Source organism: Mauremys reevesii, linkage group 21 (assembly GCF_016161935.1).
Source record: "Mauremys reevesii isolate NIE-2019 linkage group 21, ASM1616193v1, whole genome shotgun sequence".
NCBI lineage: Eukaryota > Metazoa > Chordata > Testudines > Geoemydidae > Mauremys > Mauremys reevesii.
In genome coordinates this window covers 17,015,023-17,040,231 of record NC_052643.1, presented here as the reverse complement: position 1 = coordinate 17,040,231, position 25,209 = coordinate 17,015,023, and the positions used below count along the sequence as shown (strand labels likewise).

The following is a 25,209-nucleotide window of genomic DNA, read 5'->3' as shown; positions in this document are numbered from 1 at the left end:
CTCAGGTCCAGCTAACTGTACTTGAGTTGGGATCTAGTTCAGGTCCGGATTGCAGCTCGTCGTCTTCTCCTGGGAAGTGGATGGAGTGCCCGCAGGAAGGACCCTGTCTGATGCTAGATCCTGTGCCGTTTCATGCCAGCGAGTTCTGAGGGACGGACTTGCCCCCTTCCCCAGCAGCAGCTCCATTAAAAGGAAGTGATTTTTTTCCACAGCCAAGTGCAGCGGGGTTTTGTTTAGCCAGCCAGCTGCACTGATCTCAGCTCCATGGTCCAGAAGGTAACTGGCTACCTCGCTGTGCCCACAGCAGGCAGCTCTGTGAAGCGGAGTCAGATTCAGACAGTCCCTAATGTTGGCAACAGCGCCTGTCTTTATCAGCAGGTGGACGAGGGCCAAGTGTCCCGCAGCTGCTGCCTTGTGGAGTGCCGTGCAGCCGTAGTGGTCCTTCAAGTTCACATCAGCTTTGCTTTTCAGCAACAGTTCTGTAATCTGGGAAAAGAAAAAGAGAGTTCAGTTGCATGGCCCCATGCAAACGAACGGGCATGCGTTCCACCTTCTTGCAATACATTGGAATATTGAGCCCAAACCTGCAAAACCCTGAGCACCTCTTGTGATCAGCTATTTTCATTTCCAAGTCAACAGGAGTTGAGGGCACTCAGCACCTCTTAGGAGTGGGTCGGCATCTTGTAGGACCAGGCCCACACTGCGCAACCTACAGCAATTTCAGTGGCCATTTGCAGTCTCAGAGACCCTTGTGCCAATATAGAGTTCACTGCAGGATCAGGGCCTTAAAATGGGTATTACTTTTTGCTCTGCAAGTCTTGGCATGGGACAAGAAACTGGAAACTCCTTCTGAGGGCTTCAGTAGGGCCAGGATTTCAGTTTTAGTGAATAAGTGTTTCTAGCAGTAAATGCAGCTTCCTGCTTCTTTCTGAAGTATTCTCAGCGAGGCATAGTCTAGTAGATTTATTTTTCTTGGTGAATATAAATTTAATAGATTTATAGATCCCATGGCCAGAAGGAACCATTGTGATCATCTAGTCTGACCTCCTGTATAACGCAATCCACAGAACTCCCCCAAAATAATTCCTAGAGCGTGCCAGGCCATTCTGTTTTCAGTTTACAAGTTTCATTTGCATTTTATCTTTGCATTTGCCTTTTAATTCTTCCCTTTCATTCTCCTGTTTTAAAGTCACTCATTGAATTCTCCCCTGTGTTTTGATAGCTGGGGGTCGGGGAGGGCAGGGGGAATTCCCAGCTGATTTACTGTCTCTTCTTAGAAAAGTGCATGTAGCGCAACTGTACAAACTACCAGTGGCATCCAAGCTATTGAATGCCATCACCAGAATATGATCTGTCTTCAGCCAAGGTGCTGTGAGAAAGTAGAGTCCTTTACGTTTTTGTGACGTATCTTTTCCCTAAACATGCATAGAGAAGCCAAGCCCATTGTGCTATTGTGTCAGAGGTCATATAGTTCACGAGCCACCAGTCAATGGAGCTAGCTGCATCTATTCAGGCATATATTTCCACTCTGTGGAACCTTGGAACCCCAGAGGACAATCAAGAGAGAAAGCTGGCAGTGTTGATAACCCAGACATAACATTCACATCTCAGATTGTCCCAAGTGAGCACTGGACTGGGACTCAGGAGACCTGTCTTCTAGTCCCAGCTCTGCCACTGACCTGTGGGGAGACCTTGGGCAGGTCACTTCCCCCCGCTGTGCCTCAGTTTTCCCATCTGTAAAATGGGGATAATGATACAGCCCTCTTTGTAAAGTGTTTTGAGATCTATGGATGAAAAGTGCTATGTAAGAGCTAAATATTCATATTACTATTGATAGACTTCAGTGGTCATCTCTCCCACCTTGCTGACCCTAACCAACTGATAATGAACCATTGCCATGAGCATATTGCAGAATTCAGTGCCTTAAGAAGAATGGATGTCAGGGGCCTACCTCTTGATTGCCATTATTGGATGCAATGGCAAGTGCTGTTCTCCCCAGCCCATCCTGAGCATTGATGTTGGCACCCTTGGCTAGCAAGAACCTTAGAGCATCACTTCTTCCCGTCTCTGCCGCGATGTGCAGTGCTGTGATGCCTCCATTACTGCCCAGGTCTGGGGAGAGACCCTGGCAAATCAGCAAGTCCATAATATGCAGCTGGCTGTTCACAGTTGCCCAGTGCAGTACCGTCCACCGGTTGTTGTCCCCGCTGGCAGGATCTGTGCCTTGTCGTAGGAGCAACTGCACAATGAGGGTGTGACCGCTGGCTGCTGCACAGTGAAGTGGGGTGAGGCCCCCTTTAGTCACGGCTGATGCTGGGGATCCCCGAGCCAGGAGAAACTCAGCCACTTGGGTATGGCCGCTCCAAGAGGCATGGTGCAGCGGGGTGTAGTGTGCCCGGTCCGTGGCATGGACCACGGCTCCGCGCTGCACCAGGAACTTCACCAGCATGATGGACCCCTTCAGCGTGGCACTGTGTAAGGGCGTCCATCCATTCTCATCCCTGGGTGGGCACAAAAATGAAACCTCAGGGTGTTTATTTCAGCGCGAGACGGCCTGAGAGCGAATGAGTGAGACAGAGCCGGGGTAGAGAGGGAGCAGCCGGCTCGAGGGGGCTCACCTGCTCTCTATCGCTGCCCCCTGCCGCAGTAGCTGCTTCATAAGGTGGGCGTTGCCATCCCAAGCTGCCAGGTGAAGCTCTCTCCAGTCCTGGTGCACAGGGGCAGATGGTGAGTTATTCTCCAGGAGCTGAATGCCAGATTCAGAGCTGTTCCCCATCGACTCTCCTTCCAGGCTCATCTCCTCACTCAGCTCCATCCACCTCCTCAGGAACTCGGCCTCTGCTCTCATGCCTCATTTTTTTTTTTTCAACAAGCAACAAATAATCTGCTGAATATTAGTTCCATTAACTACACCCCCCCACTCCACACCATCACTGCAGAGGGGACTATGGGAATTAAAACTAGGCTGCAAAGCCGCTACGTCACAGGTTTCAATCTAATAGCAACCAAAAGCCATTGCTGTCTGTTGGCTTTTGTTGCTCTCCATGGGTATGTCTACACTGCAAAAAAACCCCACAGCAGTGAGTCTCAGAGCCTGGGTCAACTGACTTGGGCCACGTGGCTAAATAGAGCAGTGTAGATGGTCTCACTCGGGCTGGAGCCTGGGCTCTGAGACCCTTCCCCCCTCAGAAGGTTTCAGATCCAGCCCGAGGGAGAGCATCAACGCTGTTATTTTTAGCCCCGTAGCCTAATCTCCGCGAGCTCCAGTCAGTCGACCTGGGCTCTGAGATTCACTGTAGCCACTGCTGTCGGTTTCCACTGTCCCAGTGCAAAGGGTTAATGTTTCATGAACCTGTATCCAATCATGTGAGGGGGTTGAAGGACTATAGCCATCTCACCCCTTGGTTCCACTGCCCATTAATAATAGGCACAGAGGAGGGTGCTCAGACGCATGGCCAGCCAAGCGCAGGTGTACAAAACAGCCTTTTAAGCGCTCAACTTGCCCTGAGTCAAAATGAGGATGATCAAATAACAAACCCCTTGTTCCCCTGTAGGGCTCAGCGCTCTGCTTTTGGAGGTGGGGCTCTTCCATACAGAGATTCAAGAGACGTACAGGGAGAATTTCTGGAGCTTCACAACACCCACGTCCTCAAAACCACACAGACACCGTTGCGATATTTTCCATCATAAAAAATAAACAAATAAAGCTCTCAGAGCCAACCCCTTTTTAGACGGAAAGGACAGTCGTTTTCCTTACCAATCATTTTCCTGCCACAGTCACGTGCGTAGGGTGGCTCCGGCGGGCGCGGCTGTACGCACAACTTGTTATGGCAGTGTTGTTGCTCAGTGTGAGACTTCACACCCCGGTTTGTTACTGCAGGGTTGCTTCCGGAGTGGCAGCCTTTGCAAGCTTTGGTTATCGCTGGGTGGTTCCTCGGTGCCGGCCCACTGGCATGTATTCAAAAAGAAAAATTCAACCAAGGAGTGAAGCTGTTGGGGGGGAAATAAAGGCCCTGCGTATAAGGTATCACACAGACAGTATGAGATAAAAATCAATGCAAGTGAAATGTGTCAGTCCCTCTGACCTTGAGAGTGTCCCCTTAATGTCCAGTGAAGCATGTAGGCTCTGAAGAGCGCACTGTCCTCGTGGCTTTCTGCATCTAGTACTGTGCTCTGTGCTGTTTACTCAGTGACTAAATGGATTCTGGAGGAGGACCTGGTTGCTAATGGTTAATAGGATAATGTCTGTTTCCCAGCACACATGTAACTTCTTTCAGCACTGCTGCCAACATTCCACTAGACAAAGAGCGACACCAGGTCAGCAGAGTCACACAGCACCACTCCCTCGTAGTAAGACGCTCTCCAGGCAAAGACAACTACAGATCCAGTCCATCAGCTAGCTTGGGGGTCAGCTGCCCAGAGCTTTGGAAAGTGATTGTGGCTGTTGTGGCCTGAGTGACATTCACTAGAGCTTCAGGTCTGCCCAGCACAGTCAAAGTGCTACTTGTAATAAACTGCAGACCTTCTGACAAGCACCAACATGTTCCCCCTCTCTGAGGCTCCTTGTGTTACATGATAACCTGCTTTTACTAGGCATTGGCAAAGCCTTTGATCTTCCAGAGAGGGTCAGGGGGCGAGTGCTTAGCCCCGTGAAGTGCTCTCCTGAAGCATTAACTCTTGCTTCTATGAGGCATAAGAAGAATGAAAGAATAGCTTGCCTTTCAGGTGCTGTTCATGCTGAAGGATCCTGGAAAAAATATCCTACAAACGATGGGCCTGATTTTCAGGTACACCGGCATCTCCCACCTGGAATTGTGGGTACCCAGCACCTTGGCAAATCAGGCCCTGTTTTCATTCATCACTTTGCCCACCGCTGAAATAAGCCAGGGCTGAGGTGGAACATGGCGACTGTTTAGCAGCTCATAGCAATTCGACTACAAACGTTTGCCTTGAGCACAGGAAGAGGAATCCTGTATCCGGGTAACGGCAGGGGGAGCTCAGGTCAGCAGAGGGGGAGCCAAGAGGTTCTGATGAGCATCCAGTTATTTGGGGTGATGGTACAAACAAAGCTTTTGAAGTCCATCCCCTACTAGAAAGACCTTAGTGTAATAAATGATCACATGCTAATTCTCCCCAGATGGTAGGAGGCGCATAAAAGATGGTGTTTGTCCTCTGTGTCCAGCTTTCTTCCTATTATTTGCAGTAAGGCCCCTTCCACAGTTGCGGTTGTGTAAGGGACCTTCCAGTGGGTGTGCATGTAGTTGACTCTGTCAGAGTTGTGTAAAGGGGCCTGTGTGCCATCCCCATGTTTTCGGTGGTTGGGGTAGTTTGGGAAGGTGGGTCACATCCTCCAGAATGTCTCCTTAGCAGGGAGAGAAGGCCGAGAATAAACCAAAACCAAAGGCAGGAGCTGTAAGAACCCACAAGGTGGTGCTGTCGCTATAAAGACATTTGAGAAATTGTTCTCCCAGCAGTAGTGCTCTGGGTGGCTCCGGGGTCAGTGAGAGAAGTTCAGGTTTACCACACCAACTACAGCATCTAATATCTCCTGGCAGGAGACTCTTGCACAGGCAGTACTTAGCAAAACTTCTCTCCCACTTGCTAAGAGGGTCTTACGAGGGCTGGGGAAAGCTGGAGGAATTGGAGGTGCTGTTTTTTGAGGTTTGCAAAGCTATTTTGATTTCTAGATGATTCATTTGAACCCATATTGTTTCCCAAGCAGAATTCAATATGAAAACTACAATCTCCTCCCAGCTCCCTATGGGCTCAATTCTGCTTTCATTTATATTGAGGGAAATCTGGAATAACTCCACTGGATGCCCTGAAGTTGCTCTGGATTTATGCCAGTGTAACCGAGATCACAGTGTGAGCCAACATGCTTTCTAGAGCCAGGGAAGGCTGTGCGATGCCTTAGAAAGAGAAGAGCTCCCAGTAAAGTAGGCCAGCACATGCAGGTGCCCAATATTAGAGGGGTGGCTGGTAAACAGGCTTAATTTATGGGATCCAATTTCACTGATTTGCTGGGACATACACTCCATTGGGTATTACACTCCATTGGGTATTACACTCCATTCAGTACTGTGATACCTGTAAATACTAATCACAGCCAGGGCCGGCTCCAGGCACCAGCTCAGCAAGCAGGTGCTTGGGGCGGCCAAGGGGAAGGGGTGGCACACCGGGCTCTTCGGCAGCAATTCGGTGGCGGGTCCCTCGGTCCCTCTCAGAGGGAAGGACCTGCCGCCGAATTAGAAAGCGGCGCGGTGGAGCTGCCGCCAATCGCAGCTTTTTTTTTTTTTCCCCCGCTTGGGGCGGCAAAAACCCTGGAGCCGGCCCTGATCATAGTTATACTGTGTTCTCATACTGGCAACTTCTTCCTGGCAGCAGAGAATCTTACCCTAACTGTCCTCTTGCATTTTTAGGAAACCAAACACAACAACCTCATTATTAACATTGTTTATCAATTGTAGGGTAACAGAATCCAGGGTCCATGCAGGCTGCGGGCTCCCCTGGGCTAGGGGCCATAGAAACACAGAGAAAGACTCTGGGCCTTGCCCCAGACTGACTAGCAACAAAAGTGAAACTGACCGGTCAGTCTTCAAAGTCAGGTATTTCCAATGTGCACATCCTTCAGTACAGGGGTTTGTGCACCTGCAGTGGAGTTTGTGGCCTCTCGAGTTCATCATGTGCAAAATCTGACCCTAATCCCCCAAGGTAAATGAGATGAAAAAAGTGAACAACCAGCATAAATGGTGAAACGTCCATGAGATTTTAAAAAATCCATTTTTATAACTGCAGGTATTCTTAGTAACAGGCAAGGACTGCAATCTTGGAGCAGATGACATTTCTCTTGACAGCATCCTTCTAGTTATCTTAATAATAAAAAAGAGCATTAAGAGCATGAATGTCAGCTGACTGTTGTGAAATAAACCTTCCTGTCACAATCCATCAAGCAAGCAATGTTCAGCCTCTCTGTTCTTTGCTATTTGCAGTCCCTCAGGGCAGGTGCACTGGGGCTGTTTATTTACTTATTTATTTATTGGTGGTGGAGTCACCTATTAGTATTATTGGCCAAGGTCAAAGCCGCTTATCTACATTAAAATATCCCAAGAATGCTAATAAGTTAGATGGAATCTGTCAGTCTTCAAATGTGCTTCCATTAATTTATTCTGGGCCGGTTTATCTACATCAATGATTCCCTTGTCAGCTAGGAAACCTGAAACCTTTAGGAAACACAAATGCAATTCACCAGGATTTATTTGAAATGCTAACCGATAGTTAGCTGGGAACATAGTTCAATAATGTGTCTACCTTTGAAACAAAATCAATGTTACTCAGAAGGGTTTTAATGTGGGCTGGTTTTTAATGCTCTGTTTTTAATATATAAAATGTATTTGCAATGCCAGTTTAATTGGATCCCAAAGGACAGATTTGGAGCTGGTGTAAACCAGACGCCACTGAAGTCACTGGAGCTATGTTGGTTTACACCTGCTGAGGATCTGGCCCACAGTGCCCATCTGGGAGCAAAGCAGTCGCTGCAGTTGGATGAAATCTACAAGAAAAATAAACTCACTTTTTGTCCTGTTTTTCCCCCTCCCGCCAGTTCACCAAGTTTAGGGGCTGCCGGGACAGATAAAATAAAAGCCAGCAGAAAGGCGGAAAAGGGGAAGCCTTAAACTCTGCTGTTTTGGGACTGCAAATGCTGTAGAAGCCAAAATAAAAAGAGCCAGGTTGACTGGCATGTTCCTACAGTTTACAGGATCAGGGCCTTAGCTAGTAGCGATTTAAAGGCATTGCCATTTGACCCAGCTGTCTGATATGAATGGTGGAAAATGGCTGAGAAATAAAATGAGAACATTGCCCAAAACTCCAGCTGAGGCATTATGTTCACCTTATTTTCTCCCACACATTTGTACTTCCTGGTTCCATCTGGGACAAGAAGTATCACAGCACAGGCTGTCCTAGTATTTCAGTCTTGCCAACCACAAGCATTTGAAAATCATAAGTCAGGTCCCCAATTAATCTAGTTCTCGAGCCTTAAGTTGCACTCGGGCCACGTTTCCAAGCTTTGTTCTCCATCACGAGGGCTAGAAACGTACTTTTTTAAAAATGAAAGCTGAGATTCTCATGAAGTCACTTGACTCCAGGAGCTGGCACTTGAAGAAGAATATCAAGTAGCATGAGATTGGCAATAAAATCGTGAGAGTTGTCAACACTGACTTCTGGTCCAGCTTTGCAGACCCACGCTATTTTCATGGTTCTGAGAAGTGTCCAGTCGTTCGGGTGCCTCTTCAACCCAAACTTGCAAGCGACTTGAAAATCACATTCCAGCAGCCCTGACCAAGCAACCTCCATAGGGCGGGGCATGTGATCAACAATAATGGTGCTGGTGGAAATTGAGCCAAAGTCTAGGTTTATGTCTGCATACCAGCTGCGGGCATGCCTGTTCTCCGTTCCACCACATGCCGCGAATTACTGCGGTTGGCTCAGCACAGGGATGCGAATTGCTGAATTTCAGCCAACGTACACTTTCTTCTTCGTTCGCGGCAGCGTAGAGCCTATTGTGCGTCTTCCCTAGCTTGACACAGTGGGCGTGGGCCCCTTTGTGCTGTCACTGACACCTATGCAAAGGGAGTGCCAGGAAGAAACCAGCCTTCTCCACTCGCACCCGGGGGAGGATTGTACACCCGCTTTGCACCGCTGGGAATGAAGACAGAAAGGGGTGTGGAGTCTCAGGTCCCGTAACATGACAGGATCTTCCCAGGGAGCTTCCGTAGGGGCCAGTCCTGCAGTCCTCTCTCAGATGAAACTCTCATTGGCTGGACTGAATGTAAGAACGGAGAAAGAACTGCAGGACTGAATCCTTGGCTATTAGTGGTGGCAAAGACCTATTAGGCCATTTACCTTTCAGAGGAGACATAAAGCCAAGGTCCTGACTGCTCCTGGTGACCAAGGATCCAGTCGTTTTACCCCAGACAGTGGGAACTAGCTCCTGTGCTCTGGCAGATCCCAATAGGATAATTACGTTCTGCCTGCTTGAAGTTCAGGGCAGTTTCAGCTGAATCCAGTGGGCTAAATCCGTAGTCAGCATACCCCAGTGGCACCACCCTGATTTGCACAGTCCAAGGATGTAGCCCTCTCTTCACTTCCTGTCCTGAGCTGTTGAGTAGCATTGCCCTGCGCTGACAAGCAGCTGCTGCGTTGTGCCCTAGAGGTGGCTGCGTCCCAGAACTGGGCGGAAGCGATCCCAGTGCATGCTGTGCACGATCAGTGTGTAGGGAGGTTGGGCCCCCGTCTCTGTCCAAACACCCAATCATCACCATCATCGCTCGGCGGCGTCACCCTGAAACGTCACTCCTCCGGGGGTGAAACAGACGTGCCGCTTGGAGGTTTATATCACACTTGCTGCTAGGGAGCTTCCCCGTGGCCTTTAGTTCTGAACCTCCCTTTGCTCAATTCAGGCCCATGGCTACTTTAAGCTTCTTTTGCCCATTCTTCCCACCAGCTTGTTGCCTTGTGGTGCCTTTGCCTTGCGATGACTTGGGCGCTTTGCTCTGAAGATATTCAGGCCCGGCGTGCCTCTCTGTCGGGCGAAGAGGCTCCAGTCACACAGCGAAAGCTTTGTGAACGGTAAAAGCAGGACCTGAAACCTACACACGTTAATCTCATTGCAACGGCCGGCTGCAGCCGCCGTCCTGATGGATGGACTCTGCATCTCCATGAATATTTATTTCCCTTTATTATTCTTGAAATGTATTTATTGATGGAAAGAACTGGGATGAACTTTCACCCAGTGTCAAGGCGAGGCGCTTGGCGTGACGATCGATAGCATGCATGGGAATATCACAGCAAAGTACTGAAGGGCCAGGAGAATGAGCAGCTCCAGTGATGCCGGGGGAGACAAGCAAATGCTTCAAGTTGCACTGATGAGCTGTTGACAAGTTTACTCCAATTCATCCACAGGAGGAACAAGGAAGGAGCCAGGGAATGGACTAGAAGGCACAGACAGGCCCCAATTCCCCTTTTGCTTATCTCACTGTAACTCCATGAACTTCAAGGGAGCGGCTCCTGATTTATGCCGGCGTGGGAGGAGCAGGCCCAGTGTTTTGTAAACCTTCTGCATTGACAACAGTGGGCACAATCAGGCCCGGAGTGGGAGACGGGGAGGGGCAGGGAAGAGCAGGTTTAGTTCTGTTTTCAACTGAGTAGCCTGGCAACCAGAAATATATTTCCACCCTGTATGTTTGCAAAGCCAGTGGGGCAAAGCCAGGGCCCTGATTAGCCGTGGTCCAAGGATGGGCAGATGCCCCCTCCCCCAGGTTTGGATTTTGCAGGGGGGGTGTGGGAGGGCGATAAAGCACTGGTAAGGGGAATCAGGGGCATGGCCCCTGGGCGGGAAGTATTTTGATAACCCTGTGAAGCTGGGTTCATTAGAAAGACAAACCAAACAGCTAGTCGTTGGCAGCCTGGAGTAGCTTGGTTCAGATGGATCCGTGGTGATCTTTTCCCAGAATCAAAGGAGAGAGGCCAACGCTGCCGCTCCTATAGAGCAGCGTGGCATAAATGTCCACTAATACCTCCTCAGAAGCTGCTGTCCACCACAGCCCAGCTGTGGCTGCTTGGCTGGGGTGGGTGAGGAAATCCCCATTTATGGAGCCCTCTGGGTTCCAGCTGGATACAAGGAGCTCTTTAAATCACCCCACAGAACATGCTGAGCTCTCTTCTGGCACATTGCCTCCAGCAGGCGCTTCTCGGGGCAGGGATTTTCATTGTGAGTCCGTGCCCCTACCACAGTATAACTAATAGTAGCTTGCCTGAGGCCCTGCAAGCATCAGAGCTGGTGTCAGAGAAATCCTGGCTCACGCTCCCATTCTCCGACCTCTAGGATAACTCAGCTCTCATTTGTCTCTCCTTTGCTTCACTCTGCTGTGCATGAGCATCTCAGGCACATTTGATTTTCCTCTGCAGAAAGCTGGTGATAATGAAGGGAACTGGGTTAGAACTGACAGCTGTTTTACAGAGTTAGCTTCCCGGAGCACTCGAGCAAAGAGGCCAGCTGGGTCTGCTTCGGCTCAGGCAGGATAAGAAATGAATCCATGGAATGGGCAGCCACAGGAGGGGCTGGCTATCTCTGATGAGCGATGATGATGGCTGTGCTTTGAGACTGATCTCTTTCTTGGATGGGTAGATCCTCAATGGTGCTTTGTTGCTAATTGTTCGCATGCAAGCGGCCAGCTTTTAATCTCACCATCCTCATCTGTTTTCTCTTCCCAAAGCTACTGATCCTGGAAAGGATGTGTCTTGACGATGCGTGGCACCATTAACCAGCTCAGTGGTGCGTGGGCTTGCACCCTCCTTGTGCGCCACTCAGCTGTGCTGCCTAGCCGTGTTGTGGGACTTAAACAGCGCGCTGGCCCCTTGCAGGGGGGTGAGTTCAGTTTGGAGGTGACTTTGCATTTGTGTGCTCTTTCCTCTCGCTAAGTGTGTTTCCACACTGCCACCAGTGGTCACACGCAGGAGCTTCAGGGCGACGATTGTTCCTCCCAACTTGAACATCTTTTAGGTCGTTCAGCTCATCAGGATTTCTAGAAAAGGGGCTTGGTCTTCAGCTTAAACCAGTCAGACATTTGCAAAAGCCTGATCCCCCAACAGGCACCCAGCTAGCAGCTGCCTTGCTTCAACCGCCTTTCTCCTCCTCTCTAGAGCCTCCTTGCCTTCCTCTCTTTTCCACTTCATTCCCGTCCCCCTAAAATTCCAGTTTCAAGACAGGAGACGGGATACCTTCTCTGACAGTGACTGGTGGAACTATTATTTCCAGTGCACACTGTGCCCGCCCTTAGCGCATTAGGATTTGTCTGCCACCAGGGGCGTAGCCACGGGTGGTCCGCAGCCCACGCAGGCCCACTCAAATTTGAGCAGGGGTGTGGTGCTACCACAGCAGCCCGGAGTGTCACTCGGGCAGCTGAAATCCAGGACGGAGCTCTGCAGCCGTGCTTCAGAAAGCTCCGCTCTGGCAGCGCCACCTTGCTATTTTCTGAGCCGTGGGCCAGAGGGTCCCCACCGCCCTGACCTTGCAGGGCTGCCCGGCCGCAGGAGCGCGTGCCGGCCCGGCACACAGCAGCCACACACATGTTAGCGCCTCAGCTCTTCTGCCGCCCCGGGCCGTAGCATCGGGGGGAGGATTGGAATTGGAATTGGAAAGGAGGCAACAGGAGTCGCCACCCCATGTGGGGATGGCGAGGCCTTGGCCCTCCCCCACGCAGAACGCAGCGTGGGCCGTTGGTGCTGGGAAATCAGCCCCGTGTGCAGTGAGGGGTGGCCGCTGCATCTCCCTTCCCTGCCACTGGAGGGGGAATGGTTGGGACCTCACCCACAGCTGCTCTGAGGGGAGGGGGGTTCTGAAACAGGCTTCAGAATCTGAAGAATTTGTCACCGTCTGTGTTATTTTAAAAAATTTCTACATTTCACTCAGCTTGGATGTGGTAATTAGAGTGATCTGTTTTACACTGAACTTACGGTCAGGTTCACTGTCTGGGTCTATTGCAGAAGCAGCATTGGTATGTGTGTCTTCACAACATTGGGCAGATCCATTATAATTAAGAAGGAGGGTGCGGGGAAAGAAAGAAAAGAAGGGAAAAGTTGTTTTGTTTAAATGATTAAAACATTTTGGGGTTTTTAACCTTTCATTTCCCCCTAAACACACTCACCCTTTTATATGTTCAAAATCTAAATTTCAGCCCTAAATCTGGCCGCAAGTGTCTACGTAAACATAAACCCACAGTGTCAAAAATAAAATAAAATTAGACTCAGGCATCAACACCTTTCAGAACAACATTTGTTAGCATCAAGCCTTTCACCGGTGGGCGGTGTGAAAGGAATACTAATAGTGAGCAATTTCAGGTATTTGTGGATGCTGGCAGATCAGGGTTTGGTAGAGGAGCTATAAATAATCCTTAACTTTTCTCTAGCACTTTTTATCTTTTGATCTCAAAGTGATGCACAAAAAAGGGAAAGTATCATTAGCCGCGTTTTGCAGGGGAAAACCGAGGCTTGGAGGCTTGGTTTTTAAAATGGAAAATGGTTTTTTGGACAAATGGACACTTTTGCAAAAAATGTCCGTGTCTCACAAAATCGATGGTTTTCTGACAAAACTTGGAACACTTCATTTTCTCAAATATTTGCTTTGGGAAATCGCTCCTTTTCAGTGACATGTTATGGGAAAGGCAGGCAGGGTCTGGGGGAAGAGACATTTCCTGACCCTCTCTGGGTCATTTCTAGCCCAGGTCCTTTCTAGAAGGGAAAGCAGCCCAGTTTTTTTGGAAGTGGAAGGAGAAACAAAGTGTGCCTGGGGCTATCAAATGCATGAGGCTGCTTCCCGAGCCAGCATCCCAGCTGCACTGTGTTCATGATAGAAATGAGCCAAGCAATATTTACAAGGCATTTTGCATGTTTGATCAATTTCACAGAACTTGAAAGGGCAAGTCTGACCTGCAATAAAAACCCCAGGGCCCCGAGTCTGGGTCAACTGACTTGGGCTCGCAGGGCTTGGGCTGCAGGGCTCAGAACAGCAGTGTAGATGTTCGCACTTGGGCTGGAGCACCTGGCCTCTGTGCAGAGGAGGAAAGTGTTGCTAGGCAGCCCTGCCGGGACATCCAAGCCACAGCTGTTTGCATTTGAAGGCAACCTCTTTCTAAATGAAGTGAACCTGGTGTCCTGGGATCCAGCTCCTTAACAGGAAATAAGGGAAGGGAATGAAAACAGCCAAAAAAGAAGAAAGAAAAAAAAAAAGGTGGGGGATAGGGAATGGTCCAAAAAACTCTTTCCCAGAAAGGATGTTGGCCAGACCCTCCAAGCCTGCTTCAGCCTCTCTGCACTGCTCCCTGATAGGGCAGCCAGGAATTCCTCTGCATAGTGCTGGCTCTGTGGCACCGGCTCCCAGAACCCCAGTGTAGGGGCAGTATTGGGAATGGGGGGGGGTGTGACTGTAATGCCGTGTGTTCCAGATCCTAGCTGGGGAAGGTCCTTGTTATAAGCTTACATATGCTAGAGCAGCCCTGAGACTGCTCTAACTTACCCAGGGTTCTGAACTGGCCTCGATATGCTTCCTGGATCAGGTGAGTGAAAAGACCGCTTTTAGCCACTTTCGTTATCCATCTGTCCATATCCCCCTCGCTTCAGGTTCTGTGCTGAGCAAGAATCTGGCCCTTTCCACTGAGTATTGCAGAGAGTCCATTGAATAATCAGGGACAAAGTTCCAGAGATGGGCTGTGAGCAGAGAGCTGGACCATGGTGAGCCTCGGGCTAAGGGTGAGAATGAGGAGCAGCCATGTCATGTGGTCTTATGTGGAATGCTTCAGGGAGTCTCCCTGCCATTCATAAAAGACAGGGATCTGTGTCACTAAAGACATCCTCCGAATGGGCACGGCTTGTCCACCTGGCTGGCAGTCGGAGAGACCCAGGAGTGGATGGGCTTGGATATTAAATTCACCTTCTCAGCACAGCAAGCTCCTTCCAGGTGTAAGCTGAAGCACGTTGGTGCGCAGGGCAAGACAAATGGAGAGGCACAGTGGATACTCGTATCATCCATTAACCCTTTGCCTGTGTCAGTTTCTCAGTGGCTAGGTGCAGCGCTAGGATGTGACTCCTGGCTGACTTGCCAGTCAGTGTTGCTGGTGGTCTCAGCATGTGCAGGGGAAGGATAATGCTGCAGGGTCAGCCTGGGTCTGGCATGTCTGATGGCAGGTAAAAGAAATGCATTCAGGAAAAAGCAGGATTCGTCTGCTGCCCAGATCAATCCCAGGGAACAGAAGGAGGAGGAGGGGTGTAAATCGGTTCATGCCCTCACCTGACCATGGCTGTCATTGAGGGAGAAGCATCAGGAGCTCCTGTTTGCACTGAATTAACAGGTGCAGGGAAGAGAGGAGAAAAGCACCTTCACTATTTTGAAATCCCAGGACAATGTAGGGTTTTAATAAGACCCTGATAAAACTGATCTATTGCTCTCCCAGCCCTGTCGGGGGTGGAATCCTTCCAACAGTTCATATACTTAGAGTGCGAGCGTTTCATTTCCATAAAGCAATCATTAGAAGGCACTCTTTTATGGTGCCCTTAGAGAGGAAAAATAAGTGTTTTATCGCAAGCCAAGGGCTCATACATTATTCATGGCCCCGGTGCTATTATAGACAGATTGAAGTTAGATTTAGAGCCCTGATGCTGTCCTGTGACAAAGTTGCAGATTGCAGGCAGGCTCATAAGCAACAACTGACAGCTACAAACCAAGACTGGGTCGCGTTCGCAGCTCGAACTGGGTCTCGGCAAACACGTGGCCAGCTGGAGATCACTGATTTTAAACACCTTCTCTCGTGGCCTCTCAGTCCAGCCTGGCCACCTGGACGGCAGTGCTAGCAGACAGCCAACAGAAGCAGCTAGTCTCCATGTATTGGAAAGGAAGGAATACAACAAATCTTTCCCCGGCCATTGCTGCGTTCCTACAGGATCTGGGAAGGCAGCTGAACTGACCTCGATCCCCAGTGCCACATGCGCTAAATGGGTCTGTTCACTGAGCAGTCAATCGCTCCTGCCCTCTTTGCATCGTGACCACAGGAGCAGAAATGGCCATGGCGATGCGTCTGATGCGCTGGGCAATGCACGCATTTCCTTTCACTAGCACTAGAGCTGCTGCCTTTCAGGTTAACAGGACGTCCCCTTGGTTTTTGTGTTATGGGAAACTAAACAGGGCTGTAAAACTGGGTCGGGAATCTGCGAAGAGCTTCCTGTGCCTGGTCAGATCAGAACTGCCACGCCTGCAGGCCTCCCGATGGGCTGGTGCTGCTTCTGCCTCCATGCCAGCAGGAATCAGTCCGTGCAGAGACAGCTGAAAAGCAGAACCAGAGGGATAATTCTTGGCCCCCGATCAACGCGTCTGTGCACTGCTCTAGTGGCACAAAGGGGCCATAAAGCTGCCCTAACAGCACATGCTGCTGCAGGGAATCCTGAGCTATATGCCGTTCCCTCCTAGGCCCCCCAGATTCGTGATGTCAAGGGCATGGTCAGGGGAAGGCGGCATGACCTGAGCACTACCATGCTCTTGCCCCTTGAGGCTGCTCTGTGTTGCGCTGGGGGGGATCGCACTCCAGAGATCAGGGAGGCATAAAGGAGGTGCACGGTGTCCTTCGCCCCCCACCCAAGCACAGCTCAGCCAGACTCAAGGACTGGGCCCAGGGAGCTCATCAAACCTTGGAGACCTCAGAGCACCGACTCAGTGAGAATTTGGGAAAGAGGTTAAGGGGGGATCCTTGCTTTAGCCAACCCTGCCCACCTGGGTCTGGGGGTGGTGTCTGAGGTCAACATGTGAGATTCAATGGGGTGGGTTTGTTCTCTTTGAATCCTTTCCAGGCATTGCATTTCTCTGCCTTCGGGAGCTCCTGGGCTGCATTGTAAACACACATAAAGTCACACTTGAACTCGTCCATTACAAATGTAATTCCATTTCCTAACGATATCGATGGCGTATATTTCCTGTCCCATCAAATAGCATCCAGACACCCTCCACTCCTAGATCTTAATTGAATTCAGTACAACTAAATGCAGTTCTTTCTCCACAGAGCACTCTCATATTTTGTATATTAACCAGTCCTCTCATTTATCGTGGGTCATTAAATCTCCCAGACTTTAATTATCAACCAATTGTCAAAGTCTTTGGAATTGTCTTTGAAACAGAGGATCCTATTGGCTCTGAGTTTGAAGGTGTCCACCGTTAGGACCTGCATATTTGGCACAAACTGGGCTGTAAATTCAGACCCGCTTGATTGACTTCCGCAGAGTTACTCAGGATTTTCACCAGTGTGTGAGAGCAGAATGCGGCCCAATAAAGGCAGATTTATCCTTCCTCATGAGCCTGAGGGATCTGTGCTGCATATTCTGCTCTGCTGCTGGTGTGGCATTCTCACTAATGACAATGGAATTGCTTTAGCTGACCACTGCATGATACAATGTACAAGAGAGAGTAGGGGTGGGGGTATCTATCTATCTATCTATCTATCTATCTATCTATCTATCTATCTATCTATCTATCTATCCTCTCATGATCTCCACATTCTGATCTCTCTTCCCTCCATTTCTACCTTCCTTAGTCTTCTCTACTTCCCCTCTATTTCCATCCATTTCTTTACAACCACTCTGTCGTCCCCTTCCGGTTAAGGCTGGGATATGGGACGAGTGTGCTTGGGAGGGTGGTTAATTTATGGCTGTCACCCTCCAAATGTGGGTGATTTGTCATCCCGCATCTCAGCTGTTCTGAGGGTTGCTTGAAGGAAAACATACAATAAATATGTCCAAAAGTAAAGCCAGACACAAACACATGTGCAGACAACACAGACATATAATATGCTGGTTAGTAAAGCAGTACCTCCCACAAACTGAACCCGCCAATCCCTTTTGCAGTCAGTTTCCAAACTGACCAGTTTTTTGAGTTCTAAGCAGTTTCAGGATCAGCGTCAATAGCACTGGTTACTTCCCCTCCTTGGAAAGTTAATTCTCGGCAGGAAAGCAAGCGTCTGGGTCAGACATTTGGGGTGAAAAATGAGATGGCAGCTCTGCATGGAATGCTGTAAAACTGCTGTGAACCAGGACTGCCAGCAATGAATATTAATCATTCTGAGAGCCAGCATATATGATTAATGGCTTGCGATCCCGGAGAGGTGGATTACTGTTCATTAACCAATATTGGCTTGATGGCCAGTGGACATAGGCTCAGAGCAGAGATCTTCCTGGGCAAGAGAGGAAGTTCTCTATGTGTCGGTCTGTGTATAACCTTGATTTATAAAGAGTCTCTGTCAACTTCAGCCCTTCCCAACACTCTGGGCTATAAAATTCTTCATCTTCTTATACAAGCAAAGCTGCCTGCAAAGGAAGTGGACAATCAGGGAGCTCTTTAGTGAGACAAACCGCAGAGAACCTGGTTTTCTATTCTGTTCTGTGACCATCCCCAAGGTATCTGAGCATCATCTAGAGGGAACGAACTGAGTTGTCGAGACATATTTTTTTCACTGGTTAAGTAATGGTGAGAGAAAGTTGGCGTGAATGGGACGGCATCTTAATCGAGACAAATTTGAATTCACCAAGGCGTTCCAGTCAAGTGGCTTCTCCTTTCGATGGCAGAGAGCAGCCATCCGCAGTTCCCCATTCCTTCCCTAACTCCCTTTGCCCCTGCTCCAGACAGGCTAGCTTTGCATTATGGGCACCAGACCTGCTCCAAAACTGAACAGCTACTTCCCATCTTTCCTGAATAATCCACTGTGTCCATCGTTACTGCTGTCCTATCACCCCGGAGATGTGTAGAGAGATTTATACCAGCCGTGGCAGCAGCGCTCTGGGTTACCGATAAGTTAGTTGTTGCGTTGGCATTTTTTGAGCCCATGAGTCCCTGTCTTTGGGTTCATTGTATAGCTCTCTGTGGCTTTTTGAGCCACCAGTGTCTGAAAACAAAGAATATCAAACATTTCCTTGCTAGGTTGGTATCAAAGCCGCCAGAACAGTATGTATCCACGAGGAGTCACAGCGCTAGAAGGTATTCAGAGTGATTGTTGGCTTGCAGTTGTACAAAGGGGCATCCAATCAGTGGCTGTTGGCTTAGAGACAGGAGTGGAGCTTTGAGGAGCTGTTTCAGGCTAGCCGATGGGGCATCATTGCTGGAGGTGCCACTTTGCGGTGTGGTATTTACATTGCCAAGGACTTGAAACAATTAATTAAGGAGACCAAATAGAAGCTTTTAGCTCTACGGGGTCCTCGGTGCTGGCCACACACGAGGACGTCAGATGAGCATGATTGCACCAGGGACCGTCCACTTCCCGCCTTGAATTGTAGCTGCGATACATTATTACCAATAAAAGAGACATTGGAGGGAATCAACTAAATCTTTCTGCTGTGCTTGCTCATGCTGGACTTCCCAAGGCCCTCTCTCAGGTCATGGTTGCCGGTTGCTATGGGAAAGATTATGATGTCACAAACACTCACAGGTTCCAGCCCCTTCGCATTCAAACAGCAAGGGAGGGGAACGGGAGCTTGGAACCTGGCAGATTCTATGCTCAGATACCACCTGGAAACCATGTGACAACCTCATTAGACAGAGAGATCCAAAAAATAGAGGGGTACGGCAGGTTTGATTTAAGAATCCCGTAGTGGATGCCTCTGAGTGGCTCTGCTGAGTCTACCTGAAGAGGGTGGGTAAGGTTTGAGGCCCTGGAAGAGAATGAAATTTTAAGCCAAGTTCTACAACTGCTGGGGGGAATGTGGATGTTAAGGAGGGAGATAGGTCATCAGTTGAGATGGACCTAAACCTGGGGGAAGGAAACACACCTCACCCCGCTCCCCAAGGGGGTGTGAACACAGGAGCAGCTTTTAATGTTGTCATGAAGCTGTGTTTTGGTACCATCATTGGCACTGTTCATTGACTGAATGAGTGTCTGAAGTTCACGTTCATAAGCAACAACGGCAGATGCTCTGTCTGGAATTGGGATGCCCAAATATCCCTGGGGTACTTTTCGGGTGCCCCTGCACTGTTCTTTTTCTGAAAGGGAGAGCAATGTGATGATTTGAGGGCTCTAGCTGTACCATGTCTGAACTGTGGGTGATTTTATGAAATTGTATCATGGAATTACTGTGTCATAGAAAGCCCAGATGTATGTGGATCCCCCAGGAGTTAGCAGGGTTCTGTCATGTCTCCACCAGGCCAGAGACAATGGTGAGTGATCAGTGATGCTCTGTTCAGAACAAAACACTCTGGGGCAATGGGTTTGCTCTAGCTGGGAGAAGACACTTCCTCCTCTTGTCCGAAGGGAGGGCAGGTTGGGAATAAGGGGGAGTTACCGGGAGCAGAACAGAAGAATCAGGTGGCCCCAGCAGGCGTCTATAAAGGGACTGACGAGAGAGAGCTGGCTGGGGGCGGGGGGAGCATTTTGCGCTGAGGCTGCAGGGGCAGGGTAGGCAAGGAGGTGGAGGACCCACCTGCCTGATCTCCCAGGGGCTCCCAAGGGACGTGAGCTAGCGAGAGACGCTGTGTTTTATTTTGTATGATCTGTGCTCTCCGGAGCTTTACAGGAGTAAGGGTAAAAGAGCATAAAGGTGTTAGACTGGGCAAAATGTGTGAGAGTGTGTGTGTGTGTGTGTGTTGTCTGCTTCACAACTGCTGTGTGCCCCTGAGAGAGCTGAACTGGACCCCAGACGCTTTACGCATTGAGGTGGACTTCTGGGAGAGGGGCATGTTCGAGCATGGGAGAGTCTGATGGGTCAGCGCTGCGCCCAGAGGGGCTGGGCAGCTGGACAGTGGGTTCCAGAGAGAAGATCTGTGCCCTGAGAACGTGCCTAGGGACCCTGAGATTGGCGCGGTGGCTGGACTTTGTTCAGGCTCCTGAAGCTTGAAACACCCCAGGGATCCACAGCACAGAGGCTTGGATTCCCCGCGCAGCAGCCCTAGCAGGTGGCCAGGCCAGGGTTAGGATCTGCGACAGAACGCTGGATTCCAGTTCATCCGATGTTACTCATGTTGTCTTGACCTTCCTAGCCACCTAAATCACCCCAAAGGGAGATTTTGTAATGAGTTTGCACAAGCATCTGGCAGAATCTGATGGAAACAAAGGCTTCTCTTTCCTGGGGCTCCCTGGCTGACAGCTGGTCAATAAATCAACCCAGGAGTCTTGATTTTGTTGTTGTTTTTCCTTCCTTCCCCAGCCAGCTGCCAGGGGTGCTGATTGCATCACCGTGCGCATGCAGAGCGCTCAGTGGAGCCTTTAGACACTGGACGGGCCATCCCAGCAGGAGTGCGGCACTGCACTGCTAAGATAGTCTCTCTTTTTGAAATTGAAGCCAGTTGTCTGATGGGGCGACAGATCTAGGACTGACACCCTCGGTGTAAATACAGAGCAGGTTCAGTACTAGCAATAGCCAGGCCTCCTTTCCCCGCACCATTTCACACCCCTCGCACCTGCTGAAGTGCCACCCTCAACCCTGCCCTGGAGTGGCCCCACCCCCAGCTAAAGGTGAGAGTCTAATTAGTCTCCAGGGCTCCTTCCATCCTCTCTGCTGAGACTACCAGCAAGGATGCCAACAAGTGGCAGCCGCAGTCATTGAGATGTTTATGCAGACACCTGGTCCAGTAGGTGGAACTCATTGCCACAAGGTGTTGTTGAGGCCAAGTGCTTAGCAGGCTTTAGGCTGGGTTCAGACACTGATATGACTAACAAGAATAACCCGTTAGAATAATACAGATGAAAAACCAGCCAACCAAGACACAAGTTGTGGAAGGGATTTAGGCCCAGTCCGAAATGGTGTTTCGGACCCTAACTCCCATTGATGTCAATCCTTTGAGGATCTGCACCTTAAACCCTCATGCTTCAGCCAACCTCTAACCGTTGGGGTTTAGGAAGAAACTGTGTCTGTGGGCAGGTTATCCCAGAACAGCCAACCCAAGGTTTCTTATGAAGCATCTGATACTGGTCACAGGATGCTGGGCTAGATGAACCACGGGTCTGATCCGGTCTGGCAGTGCCTAGGAAGGGGAAAGATGCTGAGGAGGGCAGGTGACCACTCTCCGGAGCTCCCAGGCAGACGGGCTGGGTGAGAGCCCTGCACGGAGCAGGGTAAGTCTCATCTGAGGGCTGTGCAGACAGCAGTGAGAAGCTCCAGGGAGGGGGGATGCAAAGGACTGTGATCTGGGAGGGAGGGCACTGGACTGCGGTGCTGCAATACCATGGCACAGGAGAGGTGGTTTATAGACACAGTCCGAGCCACTGCACTCTGCATTTCCAGCCTTTCTTTGATTTAAGCCCGAGCCTTCACTGGTTCCCTGTAGTTTTTGCCAGTGTGCATATGAGCCTTTTCCACTAAACAATTGTTCTGGTTAGAGGTCACAACTCAGCCCCAGACAATATTACACGCTTAAATCACGGGGGGCCGTTACACAGGCCCAGTAAACGCTCGGCCTATGCAATGCATCATGTTTATTGCCCCTAACACCGTCTCATTTTATGCTCTGATTCAGGGCAATATTAACGCTGTGCACCGTCTGTGCAGTGACTCCGAGCAGGATGTCTCAGATAGTCATTTCCCCCTGGAGGGCTGGATTGATCCGGGGAGATACTTTGGAGCCCTGCGGGTGAGAGATCATGCAGCTGTGTTGTGCGAGTTTATGCTTCTCTCCACCCACCCATTCTGCAGGGCTGGGGGGTCAAGGGAGAGGGGGGCAGCTGATTGCATCACAAGCGTACATACCTCAGTCCCTGCTTTAAAAGCTTCCTTTTCTCCTGTCTTTACAGTCCTGAGCCAAAGCCCCTGGAAGTCAGAAGGAGGCTTTCCATTGACTTCGACGGGCTTCGAACCAGGCCCCGGAGAAGGAAGTGTATGACCCTTGTGGCTTGGAGATTGATGCTCAAACCTTTCCCGATCGAGGGCCGCACCGCGGCATGCTGCCTGGAACAGAGTGCAGCCGAGCCCGCCTTTAATATGAAGGGACCTGCCTGCAGTGCTCCATGCTCTGGGAGCTGCAGGCTTTGCGGGCCGCTGCACCGTACGTGGGCTGGATTGCAGAACGCCATGGGCAGCACCGGGCAGGCAGGGAGTTGATTAACTCCCACAGCCCTCTCCCGCTCTGAGGCTCCTGCCCAGTGGAGAGTGCCTGGAGGTAGCTCAGGTAGGCTGCAGTCAGTGCTCTGTTTCAATGCCCGATGCCGGACAGGGCTGGAAAACTGCTGCCTTTCCCTGGGCTCAGCTCTGCCGTAACCAGCCCCGTCCCCTCCTGGCACGGCACAGGTCACCTGAGGCGGCTCTAGCTCTGGCTCTGACTCAGTCCTGAGTGCGCTGGCCAAGAAGATGCAGCAGGCACAGGGTTAACTCCCATCTCCGATCACTCACAGGCAGTAACAAAGCAGGACTAGGGACGATGGCCCAATCCGGCCCTAGATGGGACAGCACACCACACCCTGGAGGTGTGTGGGTTACATGGGCTGCCGGCTGAGTGTGAGGTGGGCTGTGTTAGAGCCTCTGCTTCTGTAAAAACGCTGCTTATTTCGTTATACCCCCTGCACACTGTGGATTTTAGGCGCCTGGCTGCATTGGGATTCTGTGGGGGAATTCTGGCTCACCTAGGAGGGGTGCTTCTGGCTGGTTGGAGCATGAGCCGAGCCCTCTAGGGAGGTTCCCAGTAGCAGTAACTGGGTGTCATGTCTCTGTTGCCCAAGAGGATTGTGTCCAGCCCACTGGGACCCCTTGTGCATGTGGACGGGGCTGGGCAAAACCCAAGTCCCTGAAGGCTCAGGAATAAAGCCTTGGCATAAATCCGGCTGGGTGGGAGACCTGTCTGAGCTGTAACCCTGAATAGCCTCCCTCCAAGGGCAGAGGTTGTCTGGCTCCAGAGGGACTCTCTTCACTTCTGCACTCACTCCAGCCAGATGGGCTGGATACTCACTGGTTGTGTAGCTCTTTACAGCTCTGCTTAATTAACCTGTAAAGCGAAAGGGCCTTTGGGAGTTCAGCTGTAGATGTTCTTTGACGCTGTCAGTGAGCTGCAGTGACCGAGAAGAGCTGATTTAATTAAGGCACCAACCCTTCCGGCGGCGGGGGGGAGCCAGTGGCTGAACCCAGGGTGGAGCACTCCCCATGGCTTGGTGACAATGAGCCCTGGGGTGCTGTGAGGTCTGTGTATGGGAGACAGGGACAGGCATGCTGGGACAGGGGGGTCCCAGTTACAGCCGTGCAATCAGCAGTAATACAGGTTCCAGTGCAGGTGGGCTTCCACTTGCCAGAAGTTTTCCTGTAAGTTTCAGGTTCAGAAAACCAAGACAACTGGCCAACTCCCCATCCCCTACGGTTGGACTCCTAGAAAGAAACATGCCAGTGGTGAGGGAGATGGTCCATGGCTGCCAACTTCAGCAAATCATGGGTTGGGGCTTCAAGTTTTGCCTGGTTTCAAGACCTGCTAGAAAAGTTTCACCCGGCTCTAGGCCTCAGCAGCTTTGCAAATCATTTCCCCGCTGTGTGCTGCATTACAGGGGTTCCTCTGCCCCTCCGCTCCCCCGTGTCCCCAACTCAGCACTGCCCTGCAGCACCTCTACTCTCCCCTTCTCCCTCTGAGCCCTTCCTCCACGCAGGGCGGGTAAGTATCATTTCTGTTAGTATTTCACCTCTCATTTTCTGTTGATCAGTTCCTGCTGATTCCATTAGCAGCTTGGCTGGGTAAAAGCTGAGTTATTAAAGCACAGAAATTTCCCTGCAACTGTCACTCTACCCAGAGGCCTGTCCTAAAGACAAAGAGGATGAACTGAGAATTAACCAGCACCCTGAATTAAGGCAATTAGGAGTGCCTGACATATAATAGCAGGATTGTTCTGAATCATTTCTCTCTCCAAACCTTCATTGCTAAGAGATGTGAGATTTTGTTTCAAAATGAATTCCCTGCTAAAGAAATTGACTACCCACCCCTATGTTCTATGTGTTTAACTGATTTGTACCTCTGGCACTTTGGCAAAAACTATGGAAATGATTTCCTAGGTCAGCCAGTGCAGCTGACGACTCTGCTCATTTAGGAGCCAGTGGTTACCAAGGCTTTGTGCAATTTTCTCTCTGTCACCTGGTAAGGTGACTGGCTAAGCAGAGCTGGTGCAAGGTTCTCAGTTAGATTAAAACAAAAATGGCTCTTCCAGCCAAGCTGCTGGTTTGAATCCATCAAAAAAGCTTGGGCTGGTTCTGGCTGAAACGCTTCAATATTTCAATGTTAAAAATGATAACTGGGAAACAGGCTGATGACATTTGGGGGACATTTTTCCTTTGGTTTTCAACCAACAAGGCAGAGCTGGATTTAAGTTTTAAAAAGATTCCAGGGTTGGGTGTTTTTTTTTAAACGTTTCTTTAGAAAAATATGGGAAGCCAGTTTTTAAAAATGATGAAATGTTCTCCTGGGGTTTTGACCAGTGCTAGTGAGGTCTTGGTTGGATGGTGTGAGGAAAGGGGCCCACGTGACAGACCCAGAGACCCATGTCCTCTGATTATCCAGCCAGGCAAGTTTCCCGCACACTTGGTCTGCCCAATCAGTGTGGCTCGGTCTGGGAGAACCCATCGATGGAAGCCGGAGGGAATTCGGTCTCTATGGCCCACCCAATTCTTGGCCTCGCAGCGGAGAATCCTAACAGCCAGCACTGACAATCATTTCTGTGATGTCACTGA

General features: G+C 50.2%; 2 protein-coding genes across 21 annotated transcripts in view; one reads left to right on the top strand and one right to left on the bottom strand.

Moving 5' to 3' along the window:
• TMEM88B (transmembrane protein 88B) overlaps window positions 1-25,209 on the top strand; it is a 75,159-nt gene that overhangs the window by 9,216 nt on the left and 40,734 nt on the right. Inside the window, exons 1-5 of one of the 14 annotated variants that reach the window (XR_005590438.1) lie at window positions 19,024-19,145; window positions 19,666-19,738; window positions 20,725-21,032; window positions 22,034-22,147; window positions 22,308-24,455. The exons of 3 other annotated variants lie outside the window; for them this stretch is intronic. Coding sequence is in view for 1 of the 11 variants with exons in the window: in XM_039509355.1 (XP_039365289.1) it covers window positions 19,679-19,738 (60 nt within the window). In the remaining 10 variants the exon portion in view is untranslated. Of the gene's footprint in view, window positions 1-5; window positions 144-1,837; window positions 1,959-4,256; window positions 4,389-19,023; window positions 19,218-19,665; window positions 19,739-20,724; window positions 21,033-21,495; window positions 21,633-22,033; window positions 22,148-22,307; window positions 24,456-25,209 lie in introns of those variants that run through there. 10 more of the 14 variants (XR_005590440.1, XR_005590439.1, XR_005590432.1 and 7 more) reach the window with 10 other exon arrangements.
• Window positions 9-14,689, bottom strand: ANKRD65 (ankyrin repeat domain 65). Of its 7 annotated transcripts, XM_039509348.1 has the most exons (7): window positions 14,072-14,689; window positions 12,514-12,564; window positions 6,586-6,698; window positions 3,758-3,990; window positions 2,619-2,850; window positions 1,952-2,501; window positions 9-486 (listed from the first exon to the last, which is right to left on the bottom strand). In XM_039509348.1, the coding sequence occupies exons 4-7, from the start codon at window positions 3,762-3,764 to the stop codon at window positions 34-36; spliced, it is 1,242 nt and encodes a 413-aa protein (XP_039365282.1). In that variant the 5' UTR covers window positions 3,765-3,990; window positions 6,586-6,698; window positions 12,514-12,564; window positions 14,072-14,689; the 3' UTR covers window positions 9-33. The 7 variants fall into 7 exon arrangements, with proteins under 7 accessions (XP_039365282.1, XP_039365283.1, XP_039365284.1 ...); XM_039509349.1 differs by lacking the exon at window positions 14,072-14,689 and having other exon boundaries at window positions 12,514-12,577; XM_039509350.1 differs by lacking the exons at window positions 12,514-12,564; window positions 14,072-14,689 and having other exon boundaries at window positions 6,586-6,777.

Excerpts from the sequence above, each read along its gene's own strand:
- ANKRD65 (XM_039509348.1), bottom strand. Across the intron at positions 2,502-2,618 it reads GGGGCAGCGATAGAGAGCAG|GGATGAGAATGGATGGACGC; the intron begins GTGAGCCCCCTC and ends GTGCCCACCCAG. Across the intron at positions 487-1,951 it reads CCAATAATGGCAATCAAGAG|ATTACAGAACTGTTGCTGAA; the intron begins GTAGGCCCCTGA and ends TTCTTTTCCCAG.